Source organism: Pithys albifrons, chromosome 14, assembly GCF_047495875.1.
Source record: "Pithys albifrons albifrons isolate INPA30051 chromosome 14, PitAlb_v1, whole genome shotgun sequence".
NCBI classification, from domain to species: domain Eukaryota; kingdom Metazoa; phylum Chordata; class Aves; order Passeriformes; family Thamnophilidae; genus Pithys; species Pithys albifrons.
In genome coordinates this window covers 7,035,707-7,049,628 of record NC_092471.1, presented here as the reverse complement: position 1 = coordinate 7,049,628, position 13,922 = coordinate 7,035,707, and the positions used below count along the sequence as shown (strand labels likewise).

Genomic DNA, 13,922 nt, shown 5'->3' with positions numbered 1-13,922 from the left:
CGGGGAGGTGAGGGGGTAAGGAGGGAAGTGGGCACAGGGGACAATGACCATTGGAGCAGGGAGAATCAGAGGGACAGCAGTACCTCAGTGCCAGCCTGTGCTCCTCTGGACCATTGCTCTTTGCTGCTCTGGTGGTGGTAGAGGAGACAGATATATCTGGAGGGGCAGATGTCCCTCATATCTGGGGGGAAAATGCAGTGAGGATAGCATTGTACATCATGGTCTGATCTACCTGTTGGGCCCACCTGTGTTCACATCTTCTGGAGTTTGGAACTTCTGCTGAACTCCGTATAGGTGTCTGCATGGCTGAGAGCCATGACGAGTGATGGGGTTGCAGCCTGCCATTGCCGCCGTAGTGGCTACAACCACCATCTTCTGCTGTTTTCTTCCATCGAAAGATGTGACTGTCACAAGTGTCGACAACTTCATCTCTCCCTGAGGCTGCTTCTTGCTGCTCTGGACTCCAAGAACTTTCCTTTATTCAAGGTAGAAAATGAATGGAAACTGTGGCACAACCTTTAATTCTCCAGATGCTGATGATGTTTTCTGCGGTGTTCTGGCTATGTCTGTTCCCTCTTTCTCTCTGGTGACAGGGTTGTCCTGGAGACATGAGAGCTCAGAGGATACAGGAGAGTGGAAAACCTAAAGAAGTGACAAAGCAAATGGTGGAAAAGCTCAGATTTCCCTTCTGCCCATGGCGCTGTGCTGAAGTGACTTAATTTAGGTTTCTCTCATAGGTTCCCTTCTGCATTCCTCCCACAACATTGCAGGCAAACTTTTCTGACTCAGAATAAAATCTTCTTTTTCAGTGTATTGTTCTTAGCACTGCACACCACCCAGCTTTTGTTAATTGTGAAGAGTATGTGGGGCACACGAAGAGCACATTTTAAAAATCTAGTCACAAAACCGCAGCTGGCACACCGAAAAAAAAATCACTCTCTTCTCATCAGCTTTCACCTTGTTGCCTTCAGAGATGCTCTCAGCCTTTGAAAGATCACAGGGGTAGGCAACCGGATATTTTCTCAGTAAACAAAACTCAGAGCACTGAGTACAAGTGGAGACAAATTGCTGATCAGCGGAAATAGCACAACTAGGTCAATAGGAATGTAAGCGATGGATCACATTTTCCCATTGTCGCACCCGGGGGTTATCTCGCTGGAGGAACATGCCAGTTTGGGTTCAGAAGCAGATGGGTATGGTTGTGTTCAGAGGGTTTGGGGTGGTAAAAGAAAACCCAGTTGGTTTCTTGGCGGTGGGTTTGTCTCCAAGTGTGACTTCATCTTCCCTGGGATTATCCCATGCAGGCAGACTCTTCCTTCTGGTATTGGGTCCTCTCTCTGTTGCCCATTGTCCCCTTGGACCATGTCCCTCTTTCCCCAAGGCTGTGTTCCCCCTCTGCTATGCTCCCCCATGTTCCTACAGCAGGCAAACAGTCAAGGATGTGCATCCATGATGCTGCCTGGCTCTGGTATTGGGTAACAGGGCTTTGAAGGTTTTGAGTCTTTCTCCCCATCCTTACTATCCATGTGAGGAAGTGAGGTGGCAACAGAGCATGTCCTCAGGGGCCAACACCCCCACACAACCTGCAGCAAGTTTTTCCTCCTGGTCTGGGTGACAGAATGGCCCCTTGGGGCTTTGCCTTCCACAGAGCTTGGTCAACTCCCCTTGGTCACTCTGATGCTGCTGGCATACTAGTCATAGCAGTCCAGCTTTAAGGACAGAGTGGTGCAGGGTGGATGGCACCTGCCAGCCAGGCCAGTGAGGGGCTGGATCACTGACGTGGAGAAATGGTTTCCTGAAGAGGATCTACCACTGACAAGTCTCTGTCAGGATCCCCACTGTCACATTTTCCACCTGGTTTCTCCTATCAGGATGCCAGTGACTAGAGACTCAGTTTCCTGGTTTGCAGCACAAGTTGACCAAGGCTTTGGTGATGTTTCGGGCTGGGTACTCAAAATCAGAGCCTTTCCCCACCCTCTTCACCAAAGCCATCAGCCCTTCTGAGGATGCTGCCAGCTCCAGCCTGCCCTGCAGGGTGCATGCAATGGGGCAAGAAACATGCTTGGACTTTCTGGTGTTACCTACAGGTTCTTCTCATTTTGGTGAAGCTGTCTCAGGTGACTATCCAGAAATGGCTTTGAAGAGGTTTTGTCTGCTGAGGACAGCCAGGGCTCAGGAATAGTTGTGCAAAACCTCTCTGCAACACTCTGTGCTGTGGTTTCACATGTTATCGGCTGCCTCTGTTCCAACACATTCAGGAACACTGTCAAGTGATGACTTCTCATGTAATTTTGTTTCTGATGTAGCAACTTCCCCCAGATGTGTTAAACTCAAGAGGAAACTCTGAAGAACCCTGGCAAGTGCTGGTGAGTGTGATGGGACTAAGACACAGAGTGAGGACTTTGGGGAGCAGGTGCTTCTCTCCATGTCCTCATGGCCCTCAGCTGTCTGGGTGTTCTTGGGAATATCCAAATGGCTTTTTGCCTGTGGCAAGTTTGCCATGGCAGGGCTCATTTGCAGGAGCTTGATGTCAGACCAGACTCCTGTGAGGAGGCCAGAGCTGGGCTTTCCAAAGATGTGCCAATTTTAAGACAAAAATGAATAAAAACAGACACTTGGCAGTGGCCCCAGGCTTGGTCCTTTGCACAACAGGGCTGCAAGCCCAAGGGTCCAGATCTGAAGCCCAGCAATGCTGAGGAGACCCTCTTTGGCAACCCAATGTAATGCATCCTCAGCACTGTTTGGATCACCCTGCTGTCACCAGGAGGATGTTCTTGTGGGGGCTGGGAAGCCCTGGTGAGCAAGGCAGCCCTTGGATGGTCAGGGTATGTGGGCAGCCCTCAAGGTATGGACACCCCAGGCCAGGCAGTCCAGGAGCCAAACTCTCCTTTAGAAAGCAAAAAGGGCTCTGAGGGCCTGACCTTGGAGCTGGTAGCTCCATCCCAAAGCTCCCCTCATCGCAGAGGTGTGGTGGTCCTGGGGCAGTGAAGGGTTTCATGGCTCCAAAGCACCAGTCAGGGCCTCTGCCCAGTTACTCTATTGCTACCCACAAAGACCCTGGAGCCAGCCCACACTTGTGATTTCAATGTTACATTTAGGAGAATGGTGAACTGGCAAGGTCAAGCTCTGATTCAGTTGCAGAGATGTTTATGCTTTGTTATCAGCTTTTGCATTTGCAGCTTACAGCACCCTAACCTCACAGGGCAGGATGCGAGAGAGAGGGCAGATAGCAAAAGCGACACTGGACTCCATCCTGCAATGTTCTGAGCAGCCCTGAAAGGCACTCTGTGCCCTCCTCTCCTGGGAGTCCTAGCAGGCAGCATCTGCTCAGCACCCCCTGCCTCTGCAGGATCCAACCCTTTATTTTCTGCGTGCATATCTGATAAGAGCATCGCCTCTAGCACGTCTTCTATACTTTCAAAACAACTCTACGTGATGGCTTGGCGATGCCTTCAAACCATCACCCCAAGTCTCCTCACAGTAGAGCTTCACAGCTCTCCTCCTCTGCACCCCAACAAATCCCCAAATTTATTCTCTACATGGAGAAAAAGAGGTCTGTCCCCTGTTGAAAGCAGTGAAGACCCCTCTGTATTTACCCTATTATTTTAGCAGTGATACATGTACACATGAATGTCAGATGCCTTAAAAGCTACCCAGGCAGAGACTTGACCCATGGGGAGCACAAGGGAAGGCAGAAACCAGCACAAGTCACCTGCCTCAGCCAAGTGTCTTCACTGCAAAAATCATCCTTCTCTTGAAGGAAATTAACAGCAAAGACCCTTTCTTCCCCTTTTGAGGAACCACCAAGTTTCCAAGTGCTTCTTAGCCCCTGGCAGCCCACAGTCCTGCTCAGCAGCTCTCTACCTGTATTCATAATCTTCATTTCTTTGAAGACAACTTACCACAGAACTTTCATCCATAGCACGCAAAAAAAACACTAGAGAATATTTTGGAGTGATTCAAGGGCAAGTATGAATATATGGAATAAGAACCTCTCTGTTTCTTGTAGAACAGTAGGAAAAAGTATGGAAGTGTAACAGAGAGAAGAAAGTCTAAGCAATTTTTTTTTGTTGTGGGAGATGGTAGTGAACAAACCTACCCACTACGAAGAGGTTTTTCCAGGAAGTGTAGGTTGCTGCAACCTGTATCCCTTGAGCAGCGGGCACTCGCACAACAGTTCTCATGCTACTTGCAAGCAGCTCATTTGGAGGAGCCCCAGCAACTTGCACAGAGGATGAACGAACCCTACAACCCTGAGACACCCCGACCCATCAGCAGCACCTCGCCCGGCACCATGAAGATGTTCATGTGCTTCCTCACTGTATTTATTGTTGCACAGATGATCGGGACCGTACTCTTCTGTTTATATCTTCACATTAAGATGGATAAGGTAAGTGGAGAAAGAAGGTTGTCTCTGCTGGATTTCTGGTATGATTTGACTTCAGCTGTGGTGAATTTGTGCTCACCAAAATGATGAACATGGTAGAAGATGATGCTGACTGATAGAGGGAGGCAGTGGTAGCATTTATTGTGTCCATGTTCTCATTTCTGCTTTAGTTTGACACAAAGATGTACACTGGGGAAGAGATCTGTTCCCTTCATTAACAAAAAGAGAATGGATCAATCAAGAAGAGCCGTTATGAGCAAACCTGGCAGCTGTTGGCCAGTCCAGGGATGGGGTAGTGTGGTTTAGGCATGCAAGTGACTATTGTAGGCTTGGTAGTGGTTTTTCTGTTTTCATAGCACTTGGCAGCACTGTGGCACTAACTGCAAAGATGAAAGATCCAGAAAGGAGAATATTTTTGAGAATTTCATGTATGATTTTTACCAATATCTCACTTCAGATGCTGCCTTTCAGTTTAGGGAAGAGAAGACTGGACCTTAGTACTTTGTCATTCTTTGAAGAGACTTAGTATCGATGATCCTGTCCCATACTTGGAATAATATTTACTAAAAAGTTAGAGTCTGAAAAGCTGTTTTTGAGATCACCATGTCTGCAGCCACACTGGGTGACACTTAAAATCACCAATCTAAAGCTACTTTTCTCCAAATCAGAACAGACTGCCAGCTAAAGAAATAAGTGTCCAAAACCCAGAACGAGTTTTTCTTACCAGATGAACTGATAAGGTCATCATTACTGATTTTCAAATGTATTCTCTTAAATTGAAATTGAAGTGGGTGGTCTCTGGTCTTTAAAGTTGGGAGTAATCCTGAGCTAGAGGATCTTAAAGGTCAGGGGGATGGAAGGGGACTTTGCTGCAGGGAGGTTGCAGCCTGGGGTGAAGGAGTGAGAAGAGGGTCCCCAGCAGAGTGAAATGTGACCACATAGGGCCACAGCAGAGAATCGGAGGCAGCTGAAATGCGGTCACAGGTGGCAGGAAGATTTCAGCCTCCTTCAGAACTTGTGGCAGGACTTCAAACCCAGCCCTGCACATCTCAGTGCTACTTGTGCTTAGTGCTGTGCCTGGCTATGTGTCTTTGTGTACAGCTGCACTTTATCATTTAGTCAATTATTAAGTTTTCACAAAGAAAACTCCCCAGAAAAATCACATACCAGTGTAATGTAAAAAAACATTATTTTAATGCATTTATTTATTTATTTGTTTGTTTGTTTGTTTGTTTGTTGAGTTTCTGATTTTTTTCAGTCTGAAGCTCTTGGCACAATTCAGCCCCAACCTGTTAGTAATTTTATTTTCTTGGCAGCTCCTTTAGTCAATAAGCGAGTGGGAAAAATTTCAATCCCTCTGTGTGGCCAGGGAAACAAGGGGCTGAGTGAGCATCTCAGCTGCTCGCTGGGCCCACTGGGGAAGCAGCCACACAGTCCCTGGGCCACCTGCTGGGATTTCTGTATCTTTTGGAAAAGGCAGAGAGGGACATTTAAACTCATTATCACAGTGAAAGAAAATAGATCCTGAGCAAGCCTCCTCCCACCCAGCATTGCCAATCAGGGTGAGCTCCGTGGGCGCAATTCCCAGAGAATGAGGCTTCAGATTCTGTGTCCCGTGGCTGATGGGAGCTCTTGGTACCCACAGCTCATCCCAGAGTTAAATATCTGACCCTGAGCTTTGCAGGCTGTGATTTATCCCTGGCAGGAATACAGCATGGCTCCACTGGTGCAGGTTTCCCACTAACATCCCATTCACCCTCTCTTCTCTTCCCTGTTGGCAGATGGAAGAGGTGTTGAGCTTAAGTGAAGATTACATCTTCCTGAGGAAAGTACAGAAATGTAAGACAGCTGAAGGTCAGAAGTCAACATTACTGGACTGTGAAAAGATTTTAAAGGGTTTCCAGGATCTCCAGTACAAGGTAAATGCTGTTTGGTGGATAAAGACCCTGCTGAAGGGGGAGAGGGGCTCCCAGGCACACGCAGCTTCACCCCAAGCTTTTCTTTAAAACCATGGGCACCCTTTACTTTTGGGCTATGTAGCACATGTCCTTTTTTATACTATACTCTTTTTGCACTACATTTTTATACTATATTGATATAGTTGAAAAACCTCATCTATTTTTTTCCTAAAATGCTCTTGATCAGAGCACGACCAGCTGCAGCATGCCACGGGATGCTCACAGCCACCTGGCACTGGGAACAGTTTTACACTCACTTTGCCCAGGTGTCGATGGCAGTGCAAGGCTTGGGCCACGTGGCAGAGCTCCTGGTAGCTGGTGAGGAGAAAGATGAGAGTGTGGTGCCAATGTCACCCCATGGACTCAGGGATGGCACCTCTAGATAGTGCAGTGGCACCTCATGTTTGGGTCCAGAAAAGCCAGCCTGTACTACAATATCCTCCTGGAGGATCTGAGGGTGTCCAGCTAGGGATGAGGTACTTTCATCTTGCTCAGCCCTGAATTTGCTGTTTAGGAGTGGCTGTTCTGGCCAAAGCAAGCAGGAGAGGGGCCTTTCTTCCTCATTGTCACTGCCTGATGCCAACAAATACCTCAGATAAGCCTACAAGTTTGCATCAGTACCCAGCTGACTGACAGAAATTGTGACTGAGGTGAGCCCTGCTCAGCAGCCCTGAAACCCACTGCTGCAGGGGCAGGGATGTGCCTGGCAGCACTTACAGCATGGCACTCTGACAAGTTTTTAAATGAAAAGGAGTTGTTTGTTTGCTTCTTTCTTTTTTTCTTCAAATAAACTTTCCCTTTCACATAAATTGAATTGCATGAAACTAAGACCATAAGTCCTACAACCCCGCTGCTGCAAACTGTGATGGTAGGGGAGGCACTGAAGGGGCTCTTGGCTTTTGACACCTCTGCTAGGATGTGTCAGGGCCAAACAGCACCAACTCAAGCAGTGACCATACAGAAGCCTTCAAAATTGTTTATTTGTACATTTTCAAAAAAATGTATGTGTTTTTGCTGTTGTTACAGGACAGAACCATCAAGGAGCAGCCCAAGTTTGAAATGCAGAGAGGTGAGTTTACTGCTGTCAGCAGTGCACCTGTATCTTGCTGGGGCAGAAGGAGTCTGGGAAGGGGTTTCTTCCATGGTTTGGGAAGGGGTTTCCTTCACCCTGCAGCAGCCCAGGGTACAGCAAGGAAAGCGGGGGACAAATCAGGGTTTGGAGCATCCCCATGGGGGTAGGACTGTGCACAGCATAGTGGAGGAGGGCACTGGGTGGGCATAGTGATCTCACCAAGGCAGGCAGTTCTGGGTGCCACAATGGCTGAAGTTGATGGAATTGAACCCAAAACTAGATTGATGGTCTTTTCGCATTGCAGGTCATGAGCACCATGAACATTCCCATTTGATGCACAAGAATGAGACATCTGTGGCAGGTGAGGTCCTGTTCCAACAGCGAAAAGGTGGCTTTATCCCTCAGAGGCTCCATCTCAGAGGCAACTGCATGAGTAGAGGCCAGGTCTTGCCTTACTCAGAGCTGGGGCTGGAATCTGGAGTCAGTGTGTCTGAGCTGGAATTGGCCTGTAGAGAAACATAATAGTGGGAGGTGCTGCAGTGCCTGTAGAGGAGCTGCTCTGCCCAGGGGGACAGCAAGTGCCAAGGCATCAATAACACTGCCCTTTTCGAATTGCAGCAGAGAAGAGGCAGCCGATTGCAGTCCACCTGGCAGTGCAGAAGAGCAACAAGGCAGGCTCAGGTAAGACAGACCCGCTGGATCCTGCCTTGGCCAGGGAGCCAGTTGGACATGGCAGTGTGCATCCCCAATCCTGCCCCGTGGCTCTCTAAAGGCAGGGACAGGGACAAAGCAACTCCAGCATGATGGTGTGTCCCCAAAACACAGCAAACCTCTGAGTGTACATCACCACGTGCACCTGTGCCACACGGGGTTTGCACATCCGATGCCAACTGTCCTCAGTAGCCGGATATATGTGCCTTCCTAGAAATGCACACCACAGCGTAATCTTTACAAGTGGACTTTTCATATTTAAGGAAAAAAACTCCCTTTTTTTTTTCTTTAAATGGAGCTGTTTTGCTCTCCTGGCCACATTTTATTGGGGTGGCTGCTGCATGAGAGTTCTGCTGTCATATTGTATCTGCTGATTTAATCCTCTGCTAACCTGCAGTGGTCCTGGTAGCAATATTGGCTGGCTAAGGACTTTGCAGTCACAACATAGATAGCTCCAAACTGATTCAGGCAAACTGTACTTATTCACAGCCATGGCCACATTAGGTTTGAAAGATGTACCTGAGTCCATTTTGACCTTGGCTGCTCTCACTGCTTTGTCCCCCAGCATAGCCTTAGCTAAGGGACATCTCTCAAGAGCAAGGATTACCAAAGTGAGTGTGAGCTTGCAAGGTCAGTCTCTCCATCTGTCAAGGATTCCACAATCTGAGCACTTCTGATTTAATTCTGGAGTAACTGACAGCAATCAGCAACTGCTCTTTCCATCTCTGACGCAGCATTTCACCCAGAGCATAGTCTACCTGTGGAAAGCTTAGTGTTAGATAAGATCAAAGAAGTGAGAAACTTGCTGCATTTTAAAACTCCGTGCTCAAGCACTTATTGAGCCCATAAAGCAGGTTGAAATGGCTCAGAGAGCAGCAGTTGCCTGGAGCTCAGCTCCGTGTGGGGAGTGATGTGGGGAGTGATATGGGCTGGACTGTGATGCCCAGCCCAAAGTCTCCATCTGGCACTCCTGGCCACTGAGGTGGGCGATGAGAGGCTCTGAATAATGGAGTTGCAGTGTGCTTTGGCCGTGCTCTGAGGGCTTGGAGGTTGTACCACTGAAATCCATGGAGACAGCAACCCTACAGGGGTGGACATAGGAGTATGTTTGGTCTGTGGTGATAACCACGTGCAATTCTCCTCCCTAAGCATTTCCACAAGACTGAAGGAAGCAAAATGCTCCTCCACTTGCATATCAGTTCAAGAGTGTCAAGTGCAGTGGCCAGGCACATGGTTTAAACCTGCCCTGGGCTTGGGGAAAGGACCCGGCTTCCCTGGGCTGGGGTCCTGGGGTGGGCAGGGCCCACCCCCACATCCCAAAGACTGACAGAGGCAGTGAGGCCAGAAGTCTGGGGGATGTCCCCACAAATCTACCTGCAAAACTGGATGTCTCCTCCCAACTCACCTGCCACGTTCTCTCCACAGTGCTCGAGTGGAAGGAGACAATGTATGGTGCCACGACCAGCTTGATATCCAACCAGGATGGGAAACTGAAGGTGAAGGAAGCAGGGCTCTACTACATCTATTCGCAAGTCAGCTTCTGCACCAAGGAAGCAACTTCGGCACCCTTCACCCTCTATATTTATTTGCATATCCCCAAGGAAGAGGACCGGCTCTTGCTGAAGGGACTACAGACACAGGGCACCCGCAAGGACTGTGAACTCCAGTCCATCCGGGTGGGAGGTGTCTTCAAACTCCGGGAAGATGACATGGTCTTTGTCAATGTGACAGACTCCACAAAACTGAACTTTAGCCACGGCAACAACTACTTTGGCATCTTCAAGCTGTAGTGAGGAAGGGGCTGTCCGGAGCTGGTGTTCCAACCCAACTTTGTTGGGCAACGTGCCTTTCCCTGTTTCCCTTATTTATGTTCCTCTGCCTCTTTGTTTTTCTTGTTTCTTAATTTGTATATTTTGTTATTTATTAATGAGGGCCGAGGGGCCCTGAGAACACAAATGGAACCAAGTTTGAAGTTGTTGTTTTTTGCTCTTAGCTTTCTTCTGTCACTGCCAATGATTTGGTACATGCTAGTGTTGTATGTCTGGGTCTACACACCCCACATTCCTGCCAGGGTCACTGTCCCCGTTATGTCACAAGAACTTTGTTTGTCAAACTACCATCAACGTTTCTTTCCTAGTAACGTAGGATGGCTTGGGGCCCTTCAGCCAAGCTGTGTTCATGCATATCTCCCGTACCAATCTGCTTACTAAACATCAATGGAAAAACATAAAAAGGCTTAGGAACGTCTCCTCCAAAGGAACCAGTCAGCCCAGCGCTGTCCTTATGTTCCAGCTGCTGGTGATGCATTGTTGCCAGCCTAACTGTCTGCTGTATTTTGAGAACCCCCTTTTTTCCATCCATGCCTATCTATGAAACTCAATCAGCCTTCTCAGGGCGTCACTGCCTTGTCCAGGCTCATACTTGGTGACAATAGCTCTACATCAGAGGGGTGATTGGTGGCTGAGGGAAGACTGCTGATTTCAAGGCACAGTGAAGGTAAGGCACCAGTGGTGCTCTGCTCTCAGTGACCTGAATCTGCCCACCAGTCTGTTCTTCCTTCTGCCTCTGGAGGTAGAAAACTCTCTGCTGCCTGTGGACTGTTTCACTCCTCTGTGGAAGGGGCATTGGTCATCAACATCAAAACTGGACCTGCACCTTCTCCTGAGACCCCCTCCTACCCTAAGAGGAGGACCAGAAAAGCAGGACAGCTCACTTCTTCTCTAGCCCTCCAAAGGGCATGTGCAGAGCATCTCTGGCTGTTCTCACTGAGGACGCACTCCTGGCGGCACTTTTCCTGAGCTCTGGGAGAGGAGAACTATGCAGATGGACAGGGGGTACCTGGGTGACACTGCACACTGGGGTCTTCTCAGCCCTATTCTCCAGCTTGGCATGCAGGGAAGGTAAGGAGGGCACAAGGATGTTGACGCAGCATTTTTTAAAAGCATTTGAAGATCACACAGGTGGCAAGCTTGGGGCCTTTTGTTATACAGGTCACACTTGTCAGAGTGCCAAAATTTGGAGATACTCCTGAAAACCAACAGGTTTGCAAATGGAAGAGCTTCCACATTTGGGCTTTCCTTGGCTGGAGGCTGCAGGTCTAGTCCTAACACGGTGCCTGAGTGCCACGACTGCTGGGACAAATGTCTTTGCACAGCTCATTGCAGTGCTGGATGCCCAGCAAAGCCCTCTCCTAAAATCAGTAGAGCTCAGAGACAAGTCTGGTTTTATCTAATTTAATGTGTATTTTCTTGCTGTTCTCCAAAACTGCCTAACTTCATCAGGAAATGGACAGCTCTTGTCTGACACCATGTATAAATAATATTTATTTAACTAAAACTGTCTTATATTTGTAACCAGAGAGAGACTGCATGCCAGGGAACTCTGTGTGGCCGTAGCTGTGTTTTGCAGCATATTTCAACATTCATGGTTTCCCCTTTTCTAGTGTGGGGTTTTGTCCATGGATCACTCAAGTAATACAATTTATGAATTAAGAGAGAGGTGGCTTTGTATGTTTTGAACATTGGTCACCCTTCCCAACCCCACGCTGGGATTTCCTGGGGTTCTGCTTGGAGTCTGGGGACCAAGAGGGTGGTGAGGTGGCTCTGGGGGGCACACTGGGGACAGCCAGTCCCAATAGCCTCTAGGGGCAGCCATCCCACCATGCTCCCTGGGACATGTTCGGGTGCCAGGACAAGGGAGCACTGGGGACATTTGGAGGAGGAAGCATTTCACTACTCAGGAGCAGGGAAGGCAGCAGGACATTGGGGTGGAGCCCCTGGCACACCTGTGGAGCAGAGGGGTGGGGGGTAGTTTGGACGGATTTAGGACACTTGACTGGAAGAGAGGACTATTCCTACTTGTGCTGTTGTGGAGCCTGCAGAGATGTCTCTGCTTCGGAGCAGAGGATGGATTCTGCACAAGCTGGGATCCTGTGGCTGCTGCGTGTGGGGCTGGGCAGCCTCTGCCTCCCACGGTCTCCTGAGGTGGTGTGGGTCCAACCACATCCCTGCTCTGCGGAAGCACTGCCAGCCCCTGCGGGCCAGGCTCACAGAGGCAGTGCTGGCATGGCTTGAGAGCCCCAAACCACCACAGGGGAGGTGGAGTTGCTTGGTCATGGTGGGAGCGTGGGTGGGAGCCACAGGAGAAACCAAAGATGGTGCAAACTGTCATAGTCTGAGACAGGGGAAAAAATCTTGGAGTGAGCTGATGGGGGCAGGAAGGGAGAGCCGTGAGGAGCATGTGTAGCTGAAAACCAGAAGCAGAAAAATGGTTTGTGACGAGCAAGGGGAAACGGTGTTCAGCCTGAAACTGCACAGCCCTGAAGCCCCTGCAGCCCCCCACTTCAGTGGCCAGGAGTGCCAGCTGGAGACTTTGGGCTGGGCATCACAGCCCAGCCCATATCACTGAAAGAGGATCCAAGAGAAATGAATCACATGGCTAAGGAACACAATTAAAGGGGGAAATAAAAAAAATAGACATAAAACAAGTCCATAAATGCTGCAGCAAGGACAGCAGGTGCTGAGTGCCACCTTCCCTGCCCATGGGCTGCCTGCCTGACCTGAGCTCCTGCCCATGCTGCTGCTTTTCCTGAGGCTTTTGTCTCTTGCCTCTGTTTCTTTGCTTGCCAAAAATAGTCCGCAGGATTCAGATGTGAGGCAGTGTGTGGGAGGGGAGGACATGCAAGTGCTGCCATCCAGCTGTGCCCTTCTCCCATGTGGTTTGTTCTCCTCCAGCCCTGCCTGATGCTGTAGTGGGCACAGCCTTCCTCTCCACATGGAAAGTCTGAAGTTGTCAATACATTGATTTTTCCCTTGACGTGGGGCCTCTATGTCACTCTTTAGGCTGCAGATTTTACGGTTTCCAAACTGATTTTTGTTCTTTTCAAGTAAAGAAAGGGAGGAGAGGATGATGATTTTGTGGTACACATCCGCAGGACTGTCACAGAGGATCATAGATGAGCAGTGGCAGGAGCAAGCAGCAGCACGGGCATGCACTGAGAGAGGTGCTTGCATGGCTTAAGACATATTGAACTCACTGGAAAATACATATTTAGTTTTGTAGAAGAAATGAGATTCTGGGTTTTCTTTATTCAAACAAGATTTGGAGATCAGTTATCCAAGCAGGGTCTCTCCAGCTTGGGCCACTGAGCTCAGAGCTGCCAGGCAGCAGGAGCTGGAGGTTGGCTGTCTAGGGTTGGATGTGGCCCTGCTCTGCCTTTGCAACAGTTCTCCAAAGTGCCACTTGGGTTCAAGCGGGCTGTCTTGCAGAATTCTAGATTGGTTTGGGTTGGAAAGGACCTTAAGTATTATCTACTACCAGGCCCCCTGCCATGGGCAAGGACACCTCCTGTTAGACCAGGTTACCCTAAGCTCCATCCAGTCTGAACTTGAATATATCCAGAGATGGGGCACCCACAGCTTCTTGGGGGAACCTGTGCCAGGGCCTCACCACTCTCACAGGGAAGAATTTCTTCCTAATGTGCCATGTAAGTCTGCCCTTGTCAGTTTTGGACTTGCAAGTTTTCCCATCATGCATCCAAGGCCAGTATTTTTTTTTTCCATGTTCCTTTTTCCACTCCAAGTGCTGTTTGGGGAGGGAGAGCAGGGTCCAGTCCTCCTGCCTTCAATCTTTGTGCTTTGGCTGCCGGCTGAGAGTGTGGCATGTCTCTACCAAAGAGTTAAAAAAAACTCAGTGTGCAGGAGAGGTCTTGTCCAAGTGGTAGACCAAAGGAAATCCTGTCACCCCACCTAATTGCCAGAAAAAAACACACACTACCTAAAAAAAAAAATCTTGG

General features: G+C 49.0%; 1 protein-coding gene across 1 annotated transcript; it reads left to right on the top strand.

Moving 5' to 3' along the window:
- The first annotated feature begins 4,182 nt into the window (after window positions 1-4,182).
- CD40LG (CD40 ligand) lies at window positions 4,183-10,234 on the top strand. The gene is made up of 6 exons (XM_071569347.1): window positions 4,183-4,390; window positions 6,169-6,306; window positions 7,372-7,414; window positions 7,722-7,778; window positions 8,036-8,098; window positions 9,554-10,234. The coding sequence occupies exons 1-6, from the start codon at window positions 4,235-4,237 to the stop codon at window positions 9,916-9,918; spliced, it is 822 nt and encodes a 273-aa protein (XP_071425448.1). The 5' UTR covers window positions 4,183-4,234; the 3' UTR covers window positions 9,919-10,234.
- Window positions 10,235-13,922: the final 3,688 nt, after the last annotated feature.

Coding starts and splice junctions, on each gene's coding strand:
- CD40LG (XM_071569347.1), top strand. CDS start 4,235: ATGAACGAACCCTACAACCCTGAGACACCCCGACCCATCAGCAGCACC. Junction 4,391..6,168: donor TTCACATTAAGATGGATAAG/GTAAGTGGAGAA, acceptor CCCTGTTGGCAG/ATGGAAGAGGTGTTGAGCTT. Junction 7,415..7,721: donor CAAGTTTGAAATGCAGAGAG/GTGAGTTTACTG, acceptor TTCGCATTGCAG/GTCATGAGCACCATGAACAT.